The sequence below is a fragment of the Gossypium hirsutum genome, chromosome A13 (assembly GCF_007990345.1).
Source record: "Gossypium hirsutum isolate 1008001.06 chromosome A13, Gossypium_hirsutum_v2.1, whole genome shotgun sequence".
Taxonomy (NCBI): domain Eukaryota; kingdom Viridiplantae; phylum Streptophyta; class Magnoliopsida; order Malvales; family Malvaceae; genus Gossypium; species Gossypium hirsutum.
The window spans coordinates 80,778,125-80,805,205 of record NC_053436.1 but is presented as its reverse complement, the minus strand read 5'-3'; the positions used below and the strand labels follow the sequence as shown (position 1 = coordinate 80,805,205).

General features: G+C 35.8%; 1 protein-coding gene across 1 annotated transcript; it reads left to right on the top strand.

Moving 5' to 3' along the window:
- The first annotated feature begins 21,478 nt into the window (after window positions 1–21,478).
- Window positions 21,479–23,748, top strand: LOC107895054 (thioredoxin F-type, chloroplastic). Its single transcript, XM_016820253.2, has 3 exons — window positions 21,479–22,047; window positions 22,824–22,923; window positions 23,347–23,748. Exons 1-3 carry the CDS (start codon window positions 21,713–21,715, stop codon window positions 23,479–23,481), a joined length of 570 nt encoding a protein of 189 aa, XP_016675742.1. The 5' UTR covers window positions 21,479–21,712; the 3' UTR covers window positions 23,482–23,748.
- The last annotated feature ends 3,333 nt before the right edge of the window (window positions 23,749–27,081 follow it).

Sequence of the window (27,081 nt, the reverse complement as noted above, 5' to 3'; positions counted from 1 at the left end):
TTCTTAGAGTTTCACCTTGGAAAAGGTGCTCAGATTTGGCCGTAAAGGCAAATTGAGTCCGAGGTTCATCGGGCCGTATGAGATATCCGAACGAATTGGGCCAGTCGCATACAGATTGATTTTACCCCCTGAACTTGAAAAGATTCACAACGTTTTTCATGTCTCGACGCTTCGACATTATAGATCCGATCCATCGCACATAATTAACCCATCAGAGGTTGAAATTCAATCTGATTTGAGTTATGAAGAAGAACCGATTCGTATCCTAGCTCGCGAGGTGAAAGAGTTGCGAAACAAAAAGGTTCCGTTAGTAAAGGTGTTATGGTTCAAACACGGGATCGAAGAAGCTACATGGGAAATCGAGAAATCTATGAAAGAACGATACCCAAATGTATTCACTGGTAAGATTTTCGGGGACGAAAATTCCTTAAGAGGGGGAGAGTTGTGACAACCCTAATTTGGCCCTAGTCGGAAAGTGGTTTTGGGACCACAAAACCGAGTCATAAAAATAATTAACCGTTATAATCTATGCTTACTGTATGTGTACATGCACGTGCAAAAGTTTCATGTTTTAATTTTATCATTTGGATGTGAAATAGATTAAATAGGACTCATGTGAAATAAATGTGAAAGATAATAGGTTAAACTTAAAGTGGTGTAATAATGCATGTTAGAAAAAGGATGGGTTTGCATGTCAAATATCCATTTTTGACAATTAGTGGCCGGCCATGATGAAGTGATATATAAAAATATGTATTAATTATTAGTTAATGGCTTTATATGTTATAGTATAGATGAATAAAATAAAGAATAATAGAAAGAATGGGAAGAAAACAAAGTCTTAACTTTGTTCTTCTTAGCCGAACCAAAAGGGAGAAAAAGGGGAGCAAACATTCGGCCATTTGAAACCTAAGGAAGGTTAGTAAATCAAGTTAGATTTTTGAAATTGTAGTTTGTTTTAGGTTACTCATCATGCTACTTACTTAGCCCATGCCAAAACTTTGAATTTGGATGGTTGAATTGAACATTCGGTTATGGTAGATAAGGAAGGAATTTGATTTTTATCTTTAAGTTTTGATGAAGAAATTGTTGATGAAAGAAGTTGATCTTGTTAAAAACTATAATTTCTAATACTCATATGTGTAATAGCCGAACATAGACTTTGCTTAATGTCTTGAACAAATGCCGATTAGGTGTTTTGAAATGGATAAATTAGGTGCTTGATTTCCTAAAGGTTCGGCATAGTACATGATATTTTTGTTAGTATGATTTCGAAGAATTTGAGTAATGTTATGTATAAGTAAAATTATTAGGTACAGTCTTGGCGGTATATATGTTCAATTGATCTATTTAGCTAATAATATCTAGGGTGATAAATAATTAAATAATATGTATACGAAGAATGTGTGAAAGAGTGAATTGGCAATAATCTCTTTAGGACAGCAGCAGTAAAGTGATTTTGGAAAAATCACTATAAATTGTGGGAGTTGAGTTAGAAGCTGAATAAATTATGTAATTAAAGCTTGATGAGTCTAGTTTCTTATAAAAGAAACTATAAAAGAAAAATAATTTCCTATAATGAGATAATTGAAGTAATGTAGGACAGAGTCAAAATGACTTCTAGATCCCCTGTTCTGTTTTTATAAAATCACTATAAAAAGTATAAAAATATTAAAATGATGAAATTTATATTCTTAGACTCCTTAATGAGTCTAGTTTCAAATGAAATAAACAAGGACATGTTTTGAATTCTGTACAATGAGAAATTTATTTTGTAGTGAAGAGTGGTCAGATTAGTCAAACAATGAAACAAGGGAAACTTTAAGAAAAATCTGGTATTGATTTGCCAAACTAAAAATTATGAAACTTTTATGGATAAAATATATATGAGTCTATTTTTAGGGAAATTTTATGGCAATTGATTTGGAGTTTCTTAGCTCTAGTTATAAATAATTTAGTGAATGTTGCTTAGGAAGACAGCTTATTGTGAATTTGTGTTATAAGGTAATCATTGATAAAAATTTGTTAAGGAGTTGCTTAATGTTTTCTTATAAGCTTACTATAATCTGTATGTGTGAAAGTCGAATATATATGTATTATATTCTGAAAATAATATTTGAATAGTCGATTAATGATTAGTTTAAAATTTGTTGAATTAAAGCTCAAGAGCATAGGGGGCAATTTCGAATAAGGGAAAAGAGAAAGCAATCGAGTAGCCTATCCGCAGTTGTTCAAATAAATCCGAGGTAAGTCTTTGAGTAATGGAACTTAGCTTATGATTTTATTAAACAATGTTATATATTTATATATATAGCACAATAAATAAATTGTGACCTGATGGTTTCTCTTGATTTACATATTGAAATAAATGGGTAGTGCATCGGCTTATAGTTGAATGGTTATAGAAAATCATGTGGAGTAGCGAAACGGAATCGTGTTATTTGTATGAGCTGTTGAGCCGAAAATGGAATGATGGATAATTATGTTGTGTTTGTGATCTAATAATGTAAATAAATTGTTAATGATTTATAATATAAATATATTTTGTGCATGACAATTGAGGATTATATCCGGGTTAAGTCCCCAAGGCATTCATGCTGGTTGTTATTTCCGGGTTAAGTCCCGAAGGCATTTGTGCTGGTTGTTATTCCCGGGTTAAGTCCCGAAGGCATTCGTGCTGGTTTTTATTTCCGAGTTAAGTCCCGAAGGCATTCATGCTGGTTGCTATTTTCGGGTTAAGTCCCAAAGGCATTTGTGCTGGTTGTTACATCCGGGCTAAATCCCGAAGGTAATTGGGTTGGAAATGTGCGATCTTGTTGTAATAATTTCTATTGATGGGCTTGCAACCCTAATATGATCAGGTATGCACCTTATATACATTGAAATTAAGTTAAGATTGACTATGAGCATGTAAGTATATGGGTTGAAGTGTGAAGTAACATAAGTATGTGATTTTTGCGTATTTGCATTTATTTAGCCTTGTAATCGAATTAGATGTATTTGGCATAATTATGAGGTTAGTTGGGTAAAAAGAGATTATCTACATACGAACTCGTGTTTAAGGAAAAATTTAAGATGACATGTATGAACAATAGGAGTATATTTAATCATGACTACATTTAGTCAGAAAGATGATGAGCCTTATGAATGCTATGCTTTAGTTATAAATGATTTCATTACTTAAGACTTACCAAGCATTGAAATGCTTACTCTTTTTGCCTTTATTCCCTGTTTTATAGATTTTGTTTGTGAACTATCGGACTCGGGAGATCCAAAGTCGAAGTCGTCCACACTATCTAAACCTTTCGGTACTATTGTAAATGAACCTTGATAATGGCTTGTATAGGATTGACTTTTGATGTTAATTACGTATCTTTTTGGTGATGTATATATGTATAGCCATGCGAAAATGGCTTGTTAAGTTATTATATGCGCTCCACAAAATTAATGTGTATGTGTGGATGATAATCGATTAATGTTTTAAATGTTTTGATGTGAATTAAACTTAGGAATGAATTAAGGTACTATTTAAATTGAGAAGATTGCTTTGCATAGTGTATAAATGAAATTCGAATTCAATGGTATGCTATCGGAAATTACCTGAGTATTGTCAAATGAATTTTCTACTTATTTGGTAATATTCCTTACCCCTCCGGCGACGAATACGGGTTAGGGGTGTTACAATTAGGGAGTGTCCGTTGAGGGCTAATTAGAGGCAAGCTCCAGATACTGGTACGGCACAGCCACAGAGGGTAATGCAATAGCCACCGAGGGGCTGTGGACAAGCCAAAGGTGGTAATGGTATGGGTCGTGGGTAGAGAGCATCGAGCAGAGGTGCTGAATAGGATGAGATGAGACAGCCGGCCTTAGTTTATGCTGCTCATCACCGAGAGGATGGAGATGCTCTGGACATCATCACGGGTACGTTCTTTATTCTTAATGTACCGTATATTGCCATATAAAAAATATTGATATTGGGTCAATACTTAGCTGAATTATTTGAAAATTAGAATGTCACTTTGCTACCAATTTTTTAAGGGGTATCGATATTTTGGAAACTATTTGGAAACTATCAAAACTTGGCTAAAAAGTATCAATACTTTTTGGCCTAAAGCCATACTGACTTGTATTAAGACAATTTAAATTTGATTAAAAAGTTTTAACTTGATTGAAACCATCTCAACTTGATTTAAATATTGATTCAAAAACTTTTCTAAGAGTTCAAAGAGTAGGTTCAAAATTATATCTCTTAGACTTCATTTGAAGATACAATTTTGCCAATTTTGTTCAAAAATATTTTAATTTGTTACATCAAAACATATTATCAAATAATGCTTGATATAACAACTTTATTATTGCATTTTCCCTTATCAATCCCTTGGGTTCGGTCCTTAGAATGCTCTAGTGTTTCATTGTAAATAAAATTATATTACAAGTTGACAATGTATACTTATACATTGAATAGTTAGAAGACATTTCCTCACTTAGAGCTTGAGCTTGGCTATGTGACATGGATGGTTGATCAATTTCTGCATCTGCAGCAATAGTTGTGTCAATCTCCATAACACTCAAAGCCTGTATACCCTCTGAGGGAATGATGGGAAATGAACAAGATAGGTCACCTAGGATCCCCTTTAAATGATATCAACACTTTCCATACTTCACAGTGTGCTGTCAAGGTTCTTCCATCAACTTGTAAAGGATTATGGCTATTGTGTCTGTAACATCCCAAAATTAGGCCTAGTCGGAATAGTGGCTTTGAGACCAAAAATATGACATTAAAATATTTGTTTTATAATTATTATGAGGTCTAAGATTATGAAAATAAGCATGTTTAAAGTTTCAAGAAAAAATTCTAAGTATAAGGTGTCCAATTGGAAATTAGGGACCAAATTGAATAAATTATAAAAACTTGGGTTCTAGAAGCAATTAGTATGAAATTGCTCTGGATTATTAATTAGGAGGTCTTAAATAGAAATTTGCCTAATTTCTAAGTTTTTGGACAAAAATGGGCATGCATGGAGAAATTTGAAAGTTTAGTAAGGAAGGGCATTTTAGTCATTTGGCAATAAAATTAGTAAAAAGGGAAAAGGAAGAAAAATTCAGCCATTTCTTCTCCATGGCCGCTGAAAATTAAAGGGTCTCCTTAGCTAGGGTTTTCAACATTTTCAAGCTCAATAGTAAGTGCTCACTGGCCCCGTTTTTAACGTTCTTCATATTTTTGAGATCCTCGTAACATGCTCTCTCTATTTCTACCCATATTTCTAGCTAGAGTTCATGTTTAGAAATTTACCCATGCATAAGATGCTTGTGTTTTGATGATTTATGGAGGAATATGAGAGTTTAAAGAATAGTAAACAACTTTTACCAAGTAGCTTTTCATGGAAATGACTTACGGGACCATTTTGTAAAAGCTGTGAAAATGGGTAGAAAAATGTGGGATGCTATAAGCAAGAAAAATATTCGGCTAGGCTTCGGTAACTTAAAAATTTCATGCATTTCATTATACGAGCCTTAGGACTAAACTGTAAAAAGATGTGAAAGGTTAAGGGCAAATTGGTCATTTTACCTAAGGGTGAGTTTTAAGTCGAAAATGAATAATGTGAGGTATTAATAATTTATTTTTACTGATATAGACCCTGAGGAACCAATTCCGGAGGTCGACCGTAGAAAACGAAAGGTTTCGGAATAACCGAAATACGAACCCGAAGTAATTACCAGGTAAGTTCGTGTAACTCGAAGTAGACTCTTAATATACTTAAAAATGTATATTCATGTATGCATTATGATATTGGAAATTGTTGTGAAACAAGGTATAATAAATATTATGTCGATAAATGTCCCGATTGAATAAAAATGATGTCTAACGGATTTCTCGAAATGAATTGACGGTAAAAGGATCTAGCCCGGACGGGTGTTCCTTTAGTGATCGAGCCTCCTGAAGAATATGTGTGGCAATGGATTTAGCCCGGATGGGTAATCCGATTTAGGATCTGAATTTAGCCTAGACTGATAATTTAGATCCGAACTCATAGGAGTATATGTCATTGTAAGGGATTTAGCCTGGACTCGTAATCCCAACATTACTCTATGAGTTTACAATACGAGGGATTTAGCCTGGACTAGTAATCCCACTGTAAGAGTGAGGCTCACGAGAGTGCGTATTTAAAATGATCACTCACACGATTTGACGGTGAATAAGATATCCATCGAGATTTCGAGAAGTTCAATGGGATTAAAATGAGGGATGAAAATAGAAATGCTTGAAATGATGAGCTCATCTAAGACTAATGCTATAATGTACTTGTACAAGACTAACTTGATGGTTGAGTGTATGTGATAGGGAAATTATACTATGCATGTTTGGTATGAATATCCATTATGAATATATGCTACATAACCGGTAAGTTTACCTTCCTGTTTTCCGAACTTACTAAGCATGTAAATGCTTACCCCCTCTTTTTTCCCTTGTCTTATAGAGCTCGCGAACTCATGAAGATTGGAAGACGGCTGGAGTATTGTCAACACTATCAACTTGTCTTTCTTTGGCATATAGAAACTTTTTTTTTGTTATAATGGCATGTATAGGATACTTGGTCATTTTGTTATATGTGTCATTTAGCTAGCCAATGTAAGGGCTTGAATGATATACTTATTCATTTTGTATATGGCCATGAGATATGGCTTATTTTGATGTAGGTTGTAAACCTCTATTTGTGCATGGTTATGCTTAAATGTTTCATGTGATGGTTAAATGTGGTTTATCATGAATGGACATGTGAAATGTGGCCAAATCACTTGGATATGGTTTAGGTCATAATGGATATGAGTTATAAAATGTGCCAAGTACAAAAATATGTGATTGTTGAAATGGTAACCCTAACACAAAGAGGGTAATATTATCATAGGATAAAATGAGACATTTAGTAACATGTATGACCTTGGCCAAGAAGGTTTTAAGGGCATACTTATGTCATGTTAGTTATTTAAGCAACATGTGAGTGTGAATGGATGTTTGAGGGTGACCAAAGGCTTAAAAAATAGTCTTTAAAATGGTCCACATGGGTAGACACACGGGCATGTGTCTAGGTCGTGTGTCAGCCCCTTGGGCGTGTTGCTCAGCCGTGTGTCCCCTATACCTAGAATTTTTAGGTCAGTTTGCATTGTAGTAAACACACGGGCAGAGACACGGTCGTGTGTCTCAATTGTGTAGAGGACACGGCCTAGCACACGGGCGTGTGCCTTAGCCGTGTGCCCCTAGATAAATGATGATGTCATAAACAGAATGTTCGAGTTTTTGGACACAGGTTATTACACGGTCATGTCTAGGCCGTGTGAGGGACACAGGTCAAGGACATGGGCGTGTGCTTGGTCGTATAAAAACCCCTGTTGTTTCGAAATGGAAAATAAATTCCAATAATTCAACACGGGTGTGTTCCAAAGCACACGGGCATGTGCATTGCCTCTATTTGGGCGTGTGAGGCTTAACCCTAAGGATTTTTATAAAATCTTCTTAAGTTCTCGACTTTGTCCCGAATTGCTTTTAATGTATGGTTTGGACCTCGTAGGTCCATAATGGGGACAATATGATTTTGTTTCATCGGTTTTAAATTTGAAAAGAAATTTTATAGCCTGTATTTTCTAGAAGTGTCTCGTTTGTGTATGGTAATGCCTTGCACCTTGTCCTGGTCTCGAGTAGGGTAAGGGGTGTTACATTTAGTGGTACTAGAGCTACAGTTTAGTCGATTCTCGGACTAACGTAGCATGTATCGATTCTAGCTATACATGCCATTATACACGTTATGATAGTGTGACATCTCCTAACCCTTTTAATTGTATTTGAATATAGTAAATGTCTTTCGATCAAGCCCAAGATGAGTCTGAGGGAGCCGAGAGCCATGCTCCTGCTTCCGTACAGCGATCTACTTCTAGTAGTAGTAGAAGACCTCTGTCTAATGGCTGAGAAGAGGCGAAAGCCACTTTTTTTAAATGATGGATGAGTGGTTTGGGGATTACTTGAGAAATCGTCCCAATATACCATGACCTCCTCCGCCCCCTGCTCGACCCGAAGAAGAAGTACCACAAGGTATGGCACCTGTAGGAATTGGTAAGGCCTCAATGGATAAACTTAGGAATTACAGAGCCAAAGAGTTTAAGGCCACAATTGATGACGACCCGGAACGTGCTGAATTTTGGCTTGAGAATACGATGCAGGTTCTCAATGAACTGTCATGTACCTCCTGAGGAGAGTTTGAAATGCACAGTATCGTTACTGAAGGACACTGCATACCACTGATGGAAGACTGTATCCTCAGTGGCACCGACAAAGAGTATCACGTGGGAATTTCTCCAATCTGAGTTTAAAAAGAAGCACATTAGTCAGAGGTTCTTAGGTTAGAAGCGAAAGGAGTTCCTAGAACTCAAACAAAGAAATAGAATCGTGTCAGAATATGAAAGAGAATTCGTAAGGTTCAGTCAGTATGCGAATGAATGGGTTCAATCAGAGGCAGAAATGTGTAAGCGCTTCGAGGAAGGTCTGAATGAGGAAATTAAGTTGCCAATTGGGATCCTCGAGATACGATAATTTACTGCATTAGCTGATCGGGCCAAGAAGGCTGAAGAGTTTAATAATGAAAGAAAACAAGCGATGAGAGAAGCTTGAATTTCAAGTAAGAGATCCAGTGGTAAGACGCACTCATTTCCCACAAAGAAATCGTGGAGTCACCAAGAAAGTTCTACTTTGTCAGTGGGATATTCAGGTAGAGCAAGAAGTTCCAAACGTCACAACCCGAAGTCTTCTTCCCCTATAGTAACTAGTGTAGGAAGCGCCGATGATCAAAAGCCGAGATGTAAAAGTTGCGATAAATTTCATTTCGGAGAGTGCCGAATGAAGAGTGGAGCATGTTTTAGGTGTGGTTCTCTTGACCACTTTCTTAGAGATTACTCGGAGCGAGCTGATAAAGAGGTTGAATTATCCCCGAAGCCGAACGCTCTTATTTCTTGAGGTAGACCTCTGAGACATCCCGAAAGTGTAAGTGGCAGTTGAATTGTTGCCAAGGATTCTACAACAAAATCAAAGGCTCGAGCTCCAGCAAAAACCTATGCCATACGCGCTAAAGAGGAGGCATCAGCTCCTGATGTCATTACGGGTATATTTTCTATCTATGATACTCATGTTATTGTTGACCCAGGATCGACCCATTCATACATTTGCACAAAATTAGCATCTAGCCTGAACATGTCTGTGGAACCAACAGAATTTGTGATTAAGGTGTCGAACCCTCTAGGCAAGTCTATATTAGTAGATAAAGTTTGTAAGAATTATCCTTTGACGATTCAAGGTCATTATTTTCCAGCTAACCTTATGCTTTTACCTTTCGATGAATTTGATGTAATACTTGGCATGGATTGGTTGGCCATTCATGATGTGATAGTAAATTGTGGTAGAAAATATATTGAATTGAAATGTTCAGATGGCGAAATTCTTCGAGTTACTTCAAGTGAGTTGAATACACCACCGATTGTGATTACCTCAATGAGGGCTTAAAAGTATATGAGAAAAGGGTATGAAGCCTACCTTGCTTTTGTACTAAATATTAAAGAATAAAGTTAAAGATTGAGTCGATACCAATAGTGTGTGAATATCCGGATATATTTCCGGAAGAGTTGTTTAGTTTGCCTCCTGTTAGAGAAGTAGAGTTTGGTATTGAGCTAGTTCCAGGAACAACACCTATTTCTATTGCTCCGTATAGGACGGCACCAACCGAGTTGAAAAAGTTAAAAGCACAGTTGCAAGAACTGACGGATAAGGGTTTCGGAAGACCAAGTTTTTCGCCTTGGGGTGCTCCTATATTATTCTTGAAAAAGAAAGATGGTTCATTGAGATTATGTATAGACTACTGACAACTCAACAAGGTAACCATCAAGAACAAGTACCCATTGCCTTGGATTGACAACTTGTTTGATCAGTTGAGGGGAGCCACTATGTTTTCTAAAATAAATCTGAGATCCGGCTATTACCAGCTGCGGGTTAAAGAGTCGAACGTGCCTAAGATCGCTTTCAGAACGAGGTATGGCTATTATGAATTTCTTATGATGCCTTTTGGGTTGACAAATGCACCGGCCGTGTTTATGGACTTGATGAATAGGATATTTCGGTCATACTTAGACAAATTTGTTGTTGTATTTATTGATGATATCCTGATTTATTCCAAGGATGAGAACGAACATGCTGAGCATTTGAAGACTGTTTTACAGAGTTTGCGAGACAAGCAACCTTATGCTAAATTTAGCAAGAGCGAGTTTTGGCTTCGAGAGGTAAGATTCTTGGGTCACATTGTTTCAGGTGAAGGCATCTGAGTTGATACAAATAAGATATCTGCTATTATCGAGTGGAAGTCGCCAAAGAACGTAACCGAGGTTAGAAGCTTTTTAGGCTTAGCCGGTTACTATCGATGCTTCGTAAAAGGATTTTCGATGATTGCAACTTCTTTAATGAGGTTGCTGCAAAAAGATGTTAAATTTGAATGGTCAGAAAAGTGTTAGCAGAGTTTTGAGAAATTGAAGATGTTACTAACTGAAGATCCAGTTCAACCCGAGCCGGGAAAGGAATTTGTGGTTTACAGTGATGCGTCCTTGAATGGATTGGGTTGTGTGCTTATGCAAGAGGGCAAAGTAATAGCCTATGCTTCAAGGCAACTGAAGCTACACGAGAAAAATTATCCAACACATGACTTGGAGCTAGCTGCCATTGTATTTGCCTTGAAGATTTGGAGACACCATTTGTATAGTGAAACTTGCCGTGTATTCACAGATCACAAGAGTTTGAAGTTTTTGATGACTCAAAAGGAATTGAATCTGAGACAACAAAGATGGTTAGAGTCAATTAAAGATTATGAGCTGATAATTGATTATCATCCGGGAAAGTCGAACATGGTCACCGATGCTTTGAGTAGGAAGTCCTTGTTTGCATTGAAGGCTTTGAATACACGATTGGCATTGTCCGTTGATGGTTTAGTTTTTGCAGAGTTAAGAGCCAGACCGACATTTCTCCAAGAAATTTGTACAGCTCAAAGTAATGATAGTGACTTGCAAGTCAAGAGAGCACAATGTGAGACGGGTATTGAGTCAGATTTTCGGGTTGATTCCAATGATTGTTTGATGCTTCAAGATAGGGTCTATGTACCCAAAGACAATGAACTTATTCGGAAGATTTTGCAAGAGGCACATGTTAGTCGTTTGTCTATTAATCCGGGAAGTACCAAGATGTATAATGATTTAAAAACAATGTACTGGTGGAATGGTATGAAAAGAGATATCTTTGAATTTGTATCAAAATGCTTGATATGTCAACAGGTTAAAGCTGAACGCCAAGTACCTTCGGGTTTATTACAGCCTGTGATAGTCCTCGAATGGAAATGGGATAGAATTGCCATGGATTTTGTGATTGGATTGCTGTTGACCCTGAAAAAGAAAGATGTTGTTTGGGTTGTGGTTGATAGACTAACGAAGTCGGCTCACTTCATCCGGTATAGACTGATTACTCTCTTGATAAACTGTCCGACTTGTATATTTTATAAATTGTGAGATTACACGTGGTACCGTTATCGATTATTTCAGATAGGGACCCAAGATTCACTTTGAGATTTTAGAAGAAACTACAAGAAGCCTTGGGTACAAAGTTGAGTTTTAGTACGGCATTCCACCCACAGACTGATGGTCAGTCAAAGCGAACGATTCAGACTCTCGAAGACATGTTACGGTGCTGTGTTCTTGAATTTCAGGGTAGTTGGGAAAAATAATTGCCATTGGTGGAATTCGCTTACAACAACAGTTTCCAGATGAGTTTAAAAATGGCACCTTATAAGGCATTGTATGGCCAAAAGTGCCGGACGCCATTGTACTGGACAGAACTCAAAGAACACAAGATTCACGGAGTTGATTTAGTCAAGGAAACTGAAGAAAAGGTTAAAATGATACAGGACTGTTTAAAAGTTGCATCGGATAGGCAAAAGTCAAATGTTGACTTGAAGAGAAAAGAGATTAAGTTTCACGTCAGAGACAAAGTATTCTTGAAAATTTTTCTATGGAAAAAAGTCTTGAGATTTGGTCGAAAGGGTAAACTGAGTCCAAGGTTTATCGGACCATATGAGATTACCGAAAGAGTTAGACCGCTAGCCTATCAATTAGCATTGCCTTCTGAATTGGAAAAGATTCATGATGTATTCCATGTGTCCATGTTGCGTAGATATAGGTCAGACCCCTCATATGTGATTTTATCAACTGAAGTTGAGATTAGACCGAATATGACTTATGGTGAAGAACCGGTTAAGATTTTGGCTAGAGAAGTCAAAAAGTTGAAAAACAAGAATATAGCATTGGTGAAAGTTTTATGGCATAGACATGGAGTGAAAGAAGCCACATGGGAACCTGAAGAAGCCATGAGAAGTCAATATCCGAACCTATTTACTGGTAAGACTTTAGAGGACGAAAGTCCCTAAAGGGGAGAAATGTAACATCTCAAAATTGGGCCTAGTCAGAATAGTGGTTTCGAGACCACAAATTCGACATTAAAATATTTGTTTTATGATTATTATGAGGTCTAAGATATGAAAATAAGCATGTGTTAAAGTTTCATTAAGAAATTCTAAGTATAAGGTGTCCAATTGGAAATTAGAGACCAAATTGAATAAATTAAAAAACTTTGGTTCTAGAATCAATTAGTATGAAATTTCCATGGATCATTAATTAGGAGGCCTTAAATAGAAATTTGTCCAATTTCTAAGTTTTTGGACAGAAATGGGCATGCATTGAGAAATTTGAAAGTTTAGTAAAGAAGGGCATTTCGGTCATTTGTTAATAAAATTAATAAAAAGGGAAAAAGGAAGCAAAATTCAGCCATTTCTTCTTCATGGCTGCCGAAAATTAAAAGATCTCCATAGCTAGGGTTTTCAACATTTTTAAGCTCAATAGTAAGTGTTCCCTATCCCCGTTTTTTACGTTCTTAGTATTTTTGAGATCCCCGTAACATGCTCTCTCTATTTCTACCCATATTTCAAGCTAGATTTCATGTTTAGAAATTTACTCATGCATGAGATGCTTGTGTTTTGATAATTTATGGAGGAATATGAGAGTTTAAAGGATAGTAAACAACTTTTACTAAGTAGTTTTTCATGGAAATGGCTTAAGGGACCATTTTGTAAAAGTTGTGAAAATGGATAGAAAAATGTGAAATAAAAGAAAATGTGAGCTGCTATAAGTAAGAAAAATATTCGGCTAGACTTGGGTAACTTAGAAATTTCATGCATTTCATTATACGAGCCTTAGGACTAAATTGTAAAAAGATGTGAAAGGTTAGGGGCAAATTGGTCATTTTGACCGGGGATGAGTCTTAAGCCGAAAATGAACAATGTGAGGTATTAATAATTTATTTTTACTGATATAGACCCCAAGGAACCAATTTCGGAGTTCGACCGTGGAAAACGAAAGGTTTCGGAATAACCAAAATACGAACCCGAAGCAATTACCAGGTAAGTTCATGTAACTCGAAGTAGACTCTTAATATACTTAAAAATGTATATTCATGTATGCATTATGATATTGGAAATTGTTGTGGAACAATGTATGATAAATATTGTGTTCAATAAATGTCCTGGTTGAATAGAAATGATGTCTGATGGATTTCTCGAAATGAATTGACAGTAAAAGGATTTAGCCCAGATGAGTGTTCCTTTAGTGATCGAGCCTCCCGAAGAATATGTGTGGTAGTGGATTTAGATCAGACGGGTAATCCTATTTAAGATCTAAATTTAGCCTGGACTGATAATTCAGATCCGAACTCATAGGAGTATATGTCATTGTAAGGGATTTAGCCTGGACTGGTAATCCCGACATTACTCTATGAGTTTACAATACGGGGGATTTAGCTTGGACTGGTAATCCCACTGTAAGAGCGAGGTTCACAGGAGTGCGTATTTAAAATGATCACTCACACGATTTGACGGTGAATGAGATATCCATTGAGATTCAAAGAAGTTCAATGGGATTAAAATGAGGAACAAAAATAAAAATGCTTGAAATGATGCTATAATGTACTTGTACAAGACTAACTTGAAGGCTGAGTGTATGTGATAGGGAAATTATACTATGCATGTTTGGTATGAATATCCATTATGGATGTATGCTAAATAATCGGTAAGTTTACCTTCCCGTTATCCGAACTTCCTAAGCATGTAAATTGTAATAGCCCTAATTTGACCCTAGTCGGGAAGTGGTTTCGGGACCACAAAACCAAGTCATGAAAATAATTAAATGTTAAATTTCATGTCTATTATATGAGATAATGCATGTGTGAAAGTTTGATGCAATGATTTTTATCATTTGAATGTGAAATCATTAAATAGGACTTAAGTTGGAAACTTAGAAAATGTGCTTGGCTAATTTTTTTTTAATGGCCAAACATTATATGATTTAATAGATGAGGATTTGCATGTCAATTTTGCCATTTCCAAATTAGTGGCCGACCATGTTGATTGCTTGAGTTAAATATATGTATTTTATATATATACATTATTAAATGAAATGAATTTAAAACATGAAAACAAAATTAAATAAAAGGAAAAAGGGTGACAAAAAAAAACAATGGTTTCCATATTCCTTCTTCCATTGCCGTAAGTGAAAGAAAGGTTGAAGCTAAGCATTCGGTCCTTTAGATATCTTGAATTAAGGTATGTTCCATGAGTTTGCTTTTAAAATTTTAGTGAATTTGAGATAGTTGCTAAGTCTTTTACTTAGCCCATGTGTAAATTTTAAGTTTGGTGTTGTCATGTATATTCGGCCATGGAAGTTTTCTACTTCATGGATAGTGTGTTAATGTTTTGAAATAGATATGGTAGAAGGATAAGGTTTGAGCTTGTTAATTCTTGAATTGGTTGAGTTTGATAAAATTTAATATTTGTGTCTTAATTGTTTAATGACAATATGTTGAAATGCTAAATTAGTGATAAATTGTAAGTATTTAATTGAGTGTTAGCCGAAATTGAGCTTATGATAGTAATTAGAATTTGTGAAATTTTTGCATTTTGTGGTCCAAGTGTGATAAGAACCATACGGTTATGGCATGTAAGCATGAAGATTAGATGATGGATAATTTTAAATGTTAGATGGTTAGAAGTTGATTTAAAGGCTTAATAAGTTAGTTTAAGGTGAAGTCATTAGCTTATGATATTCGGTTTTGGCTACTATGTGTTGGATCTTGAATATTTTAATGTTTTGAATTAGTAATGGATGAAAGATAATGTTTGAGTTTGCTAAGTATTGAAATTAAAAGTTAATTATTTATTTGTTGTGTAAGAGCCGAAAGTGAACTTAGGAGATGAATTGAGGAAAATTGTTGTTATATGTTAAATAGTTTAGGTTTTGTTGTCATGTAGTGAAGGAGGGTTAAAATATGTCATATGTCAATTGAGTGAAATGTTAATGTACGAAATCTCATATTAGTTGATAGAAGAGGATGCTTAAATTGTTAAAAATTTATTTTAACATAGCCGAATGTGTTCATGAATGAAAGAATTATATTGGTTTTGAAATGTATGTGCTGCCGAATGCATTTTTAAGTAACAGTTGAAATTCTTGTTATGAGTGAATTATAATATAACCGAATAAAAGGCATGATTAATGAATTAGTGACAAGTGAATTTGTTTAATCTAGCTCAAGAGCTTAAGGAGCCTAATTCGGATAAGGGAAAAAGCTAAACTAACCGAATAGCATATCCGTAGTCATTCGAAGACAGTCAAGGTAAGTCTTTGAGTAATGAAACTTAGCTTATGATTTGATAAAATCATGGTATATAAGCATAATAAATAAATTGTGACCTATTGGTTCTACTTGAATTACGTAGTGGGATAAATAATTTGTGCATATGACTTGTAGCCGAATGGTTATAGAAATCATGTTGGATAGCGAAACGAAATCGTGTTCTTTGTATGTGGCTATTGAGCCGAAAGTGGAATGGTTGATAAGCATGTTGTGCTTGTGTTCAAGTAATGTAAATGAAATGCTAATGTGTTATGATATATATATGTGTGCATGATAATGGAGAATTATATCCGGGCTAAGTCCCGAAGGCATTCGTGCTGGTGTTATATCCGGGCTAAGTCCCGAAGGCATTCGTGCTGGTGTTATATCCGGGCTAAGTCCCGAAGGCATTCGTGTTGGTGTTATATCCGGGCTAAAGTCCTGCAGGCTTTGTGCTGGTTTTATATCTGGGCTTAAAGTCCCACATGCTTTGTGGTGGTGATTGGATTTGGGTTTTAAACCTAGCAGACTTAATGCCGATGATTGGAGTAAGATTATGATTTCGAATGTTCGTAGTAAACTACCATTGAATATGTTCAATACATTAAGTTGGTCAGGTATGTATTATATACTTTTATATGTTAGATTGATCGGAATTGAATCATGAATACGAAATGAGAAGTATATGTGAAAATCTCATATGTGTATGTGTGTATTCGGTTATGGTGAAAGGTTATATGAGATTGATTTGGTGATATACATGTTAAATAATATGAATCCAAAGAATGGGTAATAAATCTACTTGGGACAGCAGCAGTAATGTGATTTCAAAAAATCACCATAAATTGTGAAATTTGAGTTAGAGGCTGAATAAATTATGTCATGAAATCTTAATGAGTCTAGTTTCTTATAAAAGAAACCGTGTAAGCAAAAGAATTTCCAATAATGAGATATTTGAAGTGGCGTGGAACAGAGTCAAAATGACTTCGAGGTCCCCTGTTCTGTATTCAGAAAATCATTATAAATGGTACAAAAATGGTTATAAGATAAAATTTATATTCTTAGACTCCTCAATGAGTCTAGTTTCAAATTAAATAAACAATAACATATTTCAAGTTCTGTATAATGAGAAATTTGATTCGTACTGAAGAGTGGTCAGATTAGTCAAATAGTGAAACAGGGGAAACTTCAATAAAAATCTGGTATTGATTGGTCAAACCAAAAATTCTAAAAATTTGATGGATGGAAGATATATGAGTCTATTTTCAGGTAAAATTAATGGCACTTGATTTGGAGTTTCTTAACTCCAGTTATAAATAATTTAGTGACTATTGCTTAGGAAGACAGCTTGTAGTGAATTTGTGATTTTGTTGCAAACATGGTTAAAACTTGTTAATGAGATGCTTTTCGAGTTCTTATGATCTTATCTGTAATTTCAATATTTGGTTTTAATTGAGTTTAGATTCAAGTGAGGTGAATTTGCTAAATATGCATTATGTTCATGGATACTTGGCCAAAATGACAATTATCTAGGAATGATTTCTTGAAAATTTGAATAATCGATCTATAAGTAAATTAATTGTTTGCATTGCTTAAAACTTACTAAGCATTGAAGCTTACTCCGTGTTCTCTTTTCCATTTCTTATAGGTATATACTTTAGCTCGAGTTGGAATGGCCGGAGATATCATCACACTATCGAGTCATTATGTGAGTTGAGAAGATTGTATATCATCATGGTTTAAGGCATGTATAGGATAGACTAAACGTAGAATGATATTTCGACTTTGTATACATTATAGCCATGCGAAGATGGCTTGCTCATTTTGTTTAGAGAAGTCTTATAATTGAACTAATGTGGTGAAATGTTTTAGTTATAACTTGATAGTAGTTAATTTGTTATTAGATATTCGGTTATGTTTTGATAGTGAGTCATTTTGGAAATTTATAAGAGCTCTTATGGAAAATCAATGAGACATGTTTGCATTGTTGATAATTTATGTCTAGTAAGTATCTTTGACCTTATAGAAGTTTTGTTTAGTCAAGTAATACCTCATAACCTTATTCCGGCAACGTATACAGGTTAGGAGTGTTACATAAATGCTTACCCCATCTCTTTTCCCTTGTCTTACAGAGTTCGCAAACTCGTGAAGATTGGAAGACGGTTGGAGCATTGTCAACACTAATTTCTTGTCTTGCTTTGTATATAGAAACTTTTTTTTTATAATGGCATGTATAGGATACTTGGTCATTTTGTTATATGTGTCATTTGGCTAGCCAATGTAAGGGCTTGAATGATATACTTATTCATTTTGTATATGGCCATGAGATATGGCTCATTTTGATGTAGATTGTAAACCTACTATTTGTGCATGGTTATGCTTGAATGTTTCATGTGATGGTTAAATGTGGTTTATCATGAATAGACATGTGAAATGTGGCCATCACTTGGAGATGGTTTAGGTCATAATGGATATAAGTTGTAAAATGTGCCAAGTACAAAAATATGTGATTGTTGAAATGGTAACCCTAACACAAAGAGGGTAATATTATCATAGGATAAAATGAGATATGTAGTAACATGTATGACCTTGGCCAAGAAGGTTTTAAGGGCACACTTATGTCATGTTAGTTGTTTAAACAACATGTGAGTGTGAATGGATGTTTGAGGGTGACCAAAGGCTTAAACAAATAGCCTTTAAAATGGTCCATATGGGTAGACACACGGGCATGTGTCTAGGCCATTTGTGACACACGGCCAGCCCCTTGGGCGTGTCGCTCAGCCGTGTGTCCCCTATACTTAGAATTTTTAGGTCAGTTTGCATGGTAGTAAACACACGGGCAGAGACACGGCTGTGTGTCTCAACTGTGTGGAGGACACGGCCTAGCACACGGGCGTGTGCCTTAACCGTGTGCCCCTAGATGAATAATGATATCATAAACAGAATGTCTGGGTTTTAGACACGGGCTATGACATAGGCGTGTCCAGGCCGTGTGAGGGACACGGGTCAGGGACATGGGCGTGTGCTCAGCCGTGTGAAAACCCCTGTAGGTTCGAAATAGAAAATAAATTCTAATAATTCAACACGGGCGTGTTCCAAAGCATACGAGCGTGTGTATTGCCTCCACACGGGCGTGTGAGGCTTAACCCTAAGAATTTTTATAAAATTTTCTTAAGTTAACGTATGATTTGGACTTCGTAGGTCCATAATGGGGACAATATGATTTTGTTTGATCGGTTTTAAATTTAAAAAGAAATTTTATAGCCCTTATTTTTCGGAAGTGTTCTGTTTGTGTATGGTAATGCCTCGTACCTTGTCTTGGTCTCGGGTACGGGTAAGGGGTGTTACAGTGTCATAGAAGTCAAAGGGCCAGGACTAGTCACAGGGCTTGAACGTCCCATCATTCATAAAGCCCAACCTAAAGCCACTCTATATGTAACCGTTCTAGCCTATATCTAACATATAGTGTTTAAAGATTTTCCCGAAGGTAATGTATTGGGGAAGGACGAGGAGATTCCTCTTACTTATTATCTTGAACTTCCTCTTGGTCCCTCAAAACCTTTTAGTGGAGGCCTCATGCTGCATAGTTCAGTGGGAGGCAGACTCTATTCAATTAAGAAAGTCGAACATGTTGCCAGACTTCAATTCGATGAGTATGTATTTGTGGAAATCAAGGCTCATGTTATCGATCATCCCGCAGAGAAAATTCCCTACCAGATGGTTCCCCTGACGTTTACAGAAGTACAACAAACCCAAATGGGTGGCATTCGTTCCCTCATTCAATTAGAACATGTTTTGAAACACCCTTAACTACGACCATATTCTCTGCTCGTGACATAAGATGATGAATCCTCGTATTATGATCCACAATAGGCGCCAACCAGTTGTTTTAGGGCAAGCCTGAAGTAGTTCAATAGCTCGCTTACGAACAGTTGGGGGGAAGATGAAACCTAACCTCACCTCTAACACATAAAGAGGCAAAAAGAAACCTAACCTTCGCCACCATGTTTAGGCTCATAAATGACACTTAGGGGATAAGACTCCTTCGGGAGGTTGAAATCATACTTATGATGGTTGATTAAAACTTCATGACAGCGAAGCAATCACCTTACTTCCCTTTCGGTGGTGGAGCATTTAAATGTGCCAACCACCAAGGGTTCCCTCTTCAACCTTGGAGGCTTCCCCATCTTCCTCTCAACTACTTCAAAGGTTTCAACCTCTCTTCCACGATTATTTCCAACTATTAAAGATATAAGAAAACGAAGCAAAAGAAATTGAAAAATATGGAACCTTACCCCGAATAAAAAACCCAAATCCAACAAAAAGAGCAATGACGAGGGAAGATGAAAGATGGAAACAAGGGAGAATATAGTGTGTGAAATAGTTAATATAGTTTGAAAGAATACCTTTAAGACATTTTTACTCAAGCATGAGACTCTTCAACATTTTTCTAGAATTACCTCTATTTGTTAAGGCGAATGTTGTTTTCTTATTATAATAGCTGGCGACTGCGTTGTTAATTACTTGTGCCTAGAGGTGCTCATGGGCCGGGCTAGTTGGGTTCGGGCCGGGCTCAACTAAAAATTTAGGCTCATTCATTGGGCTCGAGCCGGGCCAGGCCCAAAAAATGGGCCTAAAATTTTGCCCAAGCCCAACCCAAATAAAAATACTAAAACCTGGGCCCGGCCCGTATTTATTTTTATATTATTTTATATAATTTTTAAATATATATAATACATCAAAAAACTAAAAAAATCAAAATTAATATTTTCCAACAAATTGAAAATAAATTTTAAAAAATATGTAGACTTAAATAGCACTAAGATAGATGCAATTTAACAAGAAAATACCTCTAAAATAATAATAAAATTAACAAATGCCTTTAAAATAATAATAAAATTAATAATAAAATAAGTTTTATACAATATCCAAATAATAACAACAAAATAGGAGCAACTAATAGAAATATGGTAGCAAAATAAGGAGAAAACAACAAGAAAATAACATTCAAAAATAAAAAAAAAAGTAGAATTTCTGTCATTTAGTGAATTTGGGCCGGGCCAGGTCGGGCCCGGGCCAAAAATACCTTACCTGAGGCCCGGCCTATTTTTTAAACGGGCCTCATTTTTTGTCTAAGCCCATTTTTTCAAGTCTATATTTTTACCCAAATCCTTTCACATTTCGAGATGGCTTTCGGGCCGGGCCGAATAGCCCAGACCCATGAGCAGGTGTACTTGTGCCCTCATAAATTTTATCTAACTTTGGGCTGCTTAACTTGGAATATGAAAATCCAAACTCATTTATGTCAAATTTGTGAATCAAGTTAAGTAGAAAAAAAGTTAATTATTTACCAACTCAAAATAAATAATGTGCCATTTAGTTATTTAGATAGTTATTTGGGGATTACTCTGTTTGACACGTATAGGCATATCCTTTGGGAACAATTTTTTATTTTTTCTTGAAAGACTATTCTTGTTTGGGTACATCCTCCTCATTATTTATTCATTTTCTGATATCACATTTATCATTTATGTGGCAGAAGTAAGCTTTGGGCCCATAAAATCAGTTAAGGGACAAAAGCACCCCTACCCATGCACCGTTCAAGAAGTTGTCATCAAATATCCCAAGTCTAGTATCGTCTTTTCAAATCCCAAAAATGAAATCTTCCCCTCTTTCAATGTCCCTAATCCTGAACCTCTCATTATTCTCAGAAAAATTCCTCCAGCTGACCGAAATGTCCTCTAACATTCCTCTAACCCTCATGATCCGCAAGGGTAAAATAGTGCTTATATGGAAACCATCTCCCAATTTTTCTATAATAAAATTTAGCCACTCTCTTGTTTTCCCACAGCAAGTCCAACTAATTGATTTCATTCTTTTTCGTTCTTTTTTCCCCTAAATTTTATTTTCTCAAAAATGTCGCTCCTCCAATCCTCCGTCTATCCTCCGTCAACACTTCGTTCTTCGCCGTCACTGTCATGCACAGCGGCACACCCGATCGCTTCCTCCCATAGAGTTCCTTCCACTTCGAATTCCTTCGTCGCGTTAGAATCGTCATCGTTAAAGACCGTTAACTCTATTTCGAGCGCTAAGAACAACAGAAGGAAAGGCGTTGTCGGAAAGGTGAGGTCGAGCCTGGAGACAGCGGGAGCAACTGTGGGGCAGGTGACGGAGGTTACAAAGGACACCTTCTGGCCCATCGTTAACGCCGCGGGGGATAAAACCGTCGTCCTCGATATGTACACTCAATGGTACGTATATGAATGTATACGTGTACCCATTCTTTTGTTTCTTCGTATTCTGTTAATTAGTTGATGCCAGAATTTAGTTAAGGTTGTGTTTGCTGTTTGTTCTTACTTTTTTCCTAATTAATTCTAAATGTCCGGAAATCTATTTACTCAATGCTTTAATTTAAATTAAATTATATCAATTATCTTAATTGTATTTGCAGACTAGTGTTTCTCACTTTGGTAACTGGTAGTATTTAGAGTGATGCTCCTCCACTCGGCCTTGGTTCTATAAGCCATTAATTTGCCCGCCCCACTAATTCAATGGCTAGAATTTTCCTGTGGGTCATCTGATGGCCGCACTCTTCTAGAAGCTTGACAGCTGTCGTGCATTGTTTCCTTTTCTTTGGCTCTTGATCTCAAAGCAAATTAAGGATATTCATATATAATTCAACCCAAACCGAATTCAGTGATAGCCTGCTTTGCTGAATCTAAGAATAAGTTTCATGCATTAATTTTTTTTTATTAAGGGTATAGAGGAGAGGTTCTTAGGAATCGGGTCCGAGACAGATAGAACATTTGAATATAAATCCTTTTTCACTCAGCCTTTTAGTTTAATAGACTATTTCATGAATTAAATATAACTTGGAAATTTATGTCAGATGTGCTTTCAGTAAACTGAGGGAGTTCTAAGATCTAATAACAAGCTCGGAATTGGATGAAGTTTTGGAATACATATAGTTATAACTTTATTGGCCTTCACTAGTTTTGCATCTACATGACTTTTTTTAATGTTTTAGGTGTGGTCCATGCAAAGTTATAGCTCCCAAGTTTCAAGAATTATCTGAAAAATACCTTGACGTTGTCTTTCTAAAGCTCGATTGCAATCAAGAAAATAAGGTAATTTTTATGATTAGCGTTAGAACATCGTGTCGATAAGCTATTGTCTTCTTTAGATGTTGCTGAAGAGCAACACAATTCGAGGTTGTCTTTAGTTTTGAAAAAAAAAAAAGCTAAGGACCACCTCTTAGTCAAAGTGGTACCATGATTGTCGAAAGTGCCTTTATACTCATAGAGGTCATGCTTCAAGCAGTCATGGACCTCTTATATTCATAGAGGTCTTGAATTTCGCTTGTTCAGACATTAAAGAGGCGTCCCTTAGCTATCTCCAAAGTGAGGGACAAAATCTTGATGATGTCTCTTTTCATTGATATTCAAAGAGGACAATACTTTTTGTGTTATCAGCAGAAGCCCTAAAGCGATTTTGTTCTGAATTATCTAACCCATAAAATATATATGTATATATGTGAAACATTTTGGCAGCCATTGGCGAAGGAGCTTGGCATAAGAGTGGTTCCAACGTTCAAGATTCTGAAGCACAACAAGATAGTAAAGGAGGTGACAGGAGCAAAATATGATGACTTAGTTGCGGCCATCGATACTGTTAGAGCTACCTAACTTTCTTTCCGTACCTGCAAAATATTAATCCCATCAAATCAAAGACAACAGTACCTTCTTGCATGCTTTGAAGTAATTATTGTACTTGAATTTATGTATATATATGGATCTATTCCCAATCCCTCAAATGGAGAGGGAACGCCGGTTGTATGTAACCTAAACCTGCTGCTTCTGCTATATACCTTCTATTTCAGTTTATTGGGAGGGGTGTAGATGTGAAGCAATTGTGATTGTGAGCCAAGAAAATATCAGCTTGTTTGCGTTTTATTCCTGGTAGGCCCAATGACATTTAGAATCACTGAATCATCCTTGAGTAGGTCAAGCTTATAGCATGACAGACGGGTGCAAGATAATTGAGGTCTCTTAGTTTTTCAAATGTTTCGAGCTTTTCATAGGAGACCACATTCACACTTATCAAGATGTCAAACTTTTAGCGTAGACCATATGCAAAACGAGTAAGCATAGTTAAGTAAACATTGAAATGAAAATAGAACTTGGTGGCCTTTGCTGTCACCCTTCACTCCAACAACTTCAGCAGCTCTAGCTTAACAACATCAATAAATTAGCCGTCAGGTTTCATCAGAGAATGTTTGTGCTCTTTACAGTTACAAGGCAATTAAAATCTGAATGCTCACAATTCATGTATTACGGAATTTATTTTATATAAAAAAATTTGAAACGTATGAGAAGTTATCCATCAACTTTTCCGATGATGCAGTGGAATCCAAGAACCTACATAACGGTCTAAACGCAGCCATACTGTCGCTATTTTGTAGTTTTGACTTATTTGATGCAAGTAAATGAGCTAGTATAATTGGCTAACTTGGCCATATATGTCGGAAAAAAAAAGTTAATTGACCAAATAGGCTGGTTTTTTTTTAGAAAAAAAATTAGGGAAATAGACTGTTTTTGAAAAGAGTGTGAAAACAGCTGTGTGCGCTTTCTATATAGTTAGCAGGAAAACTTGTCCATCTGGGCGAGCTTTCTACTGACATATCAAGGAAAGCGTGTCCAGCTGGACGAGCCATTCAAGAAGGGTAACAAATTCACAAATATGAGTTCTGATGGACTCACCTTCAACCATTCTGAACGTGTAGAGACATTTTAATACTAATCTGTTAACTGGAGATTTCGTCATATATAACGCTTCTAGTTTCTTCCATAACGCAGACGCTATTTTCTCCTTCAAAACCTCCTGTAACACATTATTTGTGAGGCATAATTGAACAGTGGATAGAGCATTTTCATCGAGTTCTTCCCATCCTAACTGATCCATATCTGCGGGCCTCTTCCCTATAATGACCCTTTTCATACCGTTTTGAACTAGGATTGCAATCATTCGAACTTGCCACAAATTGAAATTTAGAATTCTATTGAACTTCTCAATATCGAACCTTGATGCTGCCATCTCTGAACAGGTTGACTGTAGAAATCGAACTATCTCGTATACCATTTTGTTGGGGATAAACCCAGTTAAGCAACGAACAAAGTGAATAAATAAGAATCTAAAAGATTGAGCACGAAAATTTTACGTGGGAAAACTTCTCAAAAAAAAGATAAAAAAATCACGGGTAAAAGGAGATTTCACTATAATAAATGAGAGTACAAAAGATGGAGAGAATTAAAAGAAAACCCGAAGCCTCACAAGAAAAACTCTTTAAAACAAAGAACAAAATTCTCTCAATCTAAATATTTTTGTTATGTAAAACCTAGAGTAACTAAGGACTATTTCTGGGTTGAAATTCGTAGCATATATGACCAACAATTCTAGGTTAATTAGAGTTTAAGTGAGAAACTAAAAACAAAGTTTAACTAGGAGAAGAAAAACTAAAATAAATTTGGGTCAAAATAAGAGTCATTCTGTCACAATTATTAATTACATTTAAATAATATATTTCGTTATTTATTATATGTTATTTCCAAATACACATTTGTATTTAAAATACGTGGTTTCCATACGCAAACGCGTGAGATAAAGTTTTATTAATAATGTTGTTGATTGAGTTGATATCAGAAGTCAACTCGACACTAATGCACAATTGATGAGAAAACCATGATAAAAAATTATAATGTATTTAGTATTATTAACCTAATATATTTATGTGTTTAAATTTTGTTTTACTCAAATTTTAATCTATTTTTCATTTTAATAATGTATATATTTCATATATACAATATTATTATCTTCCCCACTATGTAACTAGTCAGTCCTAATCTAACCAAACAGGATTAAGAGTCTAACTTTCTCCCAACCCGCCACCATATTCTCTAAAATTCTCGCTAGTGGTCCTAACTTTCCATTACTGTTCAATTAGCTCCCAAACTCCTTCTTGAGTTCAAGTATTTTTGGAAATTTGAGTGTGACATTCTGTTCCTCATCGCTCTCAGCAGCCTTCTTGTTTTTATTTCTTAATGACCGCCACCGGACATACCAACGTCCAGAGTGTGAATACTAAAATTAAAAATATAGATTCGAGGTGGTGTTCATAAGTATATGGGTTAGGTTGTAAAATAGTTTGTTTGCAACAAAATAGTTGGTAAGTATTCTGAGGATCGTACTCAATGGATTGTAATTTGGGGAAAATTGTTATCAAGCCAATTAAGGGAAATAATTACTAATTTACTCGAGTCACAAATTAGCAGTGTTAATCAAGAAGCAAGACGATAATAATAATAAACTAAATAAATTTAACTAAACCTTAATCTACTCCTAGGCTCATGTATCGGCTTTTCCTATTCCTTGTTTTGACTATGCGATTTCCTTTTAGCCTAGATCCAATTGTTTTACCTAATTAATTATTGAAATAGAGTTCTAATCAATCAACTAGTCGATACCTAGCAGGATCTTCCGATCGTCATCTAGAATAATGAGTCAGCGAGAACTACTTATCTGCCAACCTCATAGTCCAGACCAGTCGGGGTTAAGGTGTTCACGGGTAGGCCATACCAATTTTGGGTTAATTCCCACCTAAATGACTTCCTAGGGCTGTTAGGCTTAGGGTTTGTTTTATGTTCTTCCTTTCCCAAATAGATGATCCACTAAGAAACTCTATTCAAGCAATTAATTAAATTAAAGCAATTGAAGCATGCAAAATATGTAGAAAGCACAAATTGATTCTAATCTTTACACAAACATTCATCTAACAATGTTAAACAAAGAAATATAAAGAAGAGAATAAGGAAAAGATATACTCATGGATTTATCGATGAAAGCGTGGTTTCGAAACAATCTCCGCTCGCGGAAGTCTCACTTCAAAATAGGATCTTCCGATTACAAGAACAAAAAAATAACCTAAGTAAAAATTAAGAATGAAAGAAAAATCTAAGAATCAAAACCCTAAAATTATATGTTTAAAATAATTACAATGGCTTTTATATAGGCTAAACTCGGAATATTAAAGTGCCTAAATTATCCTTGAAGTCCTTAGAGTTCAACTGGGACAAATACACCTAATTTCCTTCCAAAATGTAATTAAAGCATGTAGGAATTTTTAGGTTGCGCAGGGAGTTGGTTGTAACACATGCCTGCAGTGTTGCAACATCAGAGTCCGATGTCGCGACATCGAAGGCAATTTTGCTCTAGAACTTGTTCTTAGCTTC

Bases quoted from the DNA above. Each gene is read 5' to 3' on its own strand.
- LOC107895054 (XM_016820253.2), top strand. From the start codon at position 21,713: ATGTCGCTCCTCCAATCCTCCGTCTATCCTCCGTCAACACTTCGTTCT. The intron at 22,048-22,823 runs GTACGTATATGA...TTAATGTTTTAG, and splicing joins CTCGATATGTACACTCAATG to GTGTGGTCCATGCAAAGTTA. The intron at 22,924-23,346 runs GTAATTTTTATG...ACATTTTGGCAG, and splicing joins ATTGCAATCAAGAAAATAAG to CCATTGGCGAAGGAGCTTGG.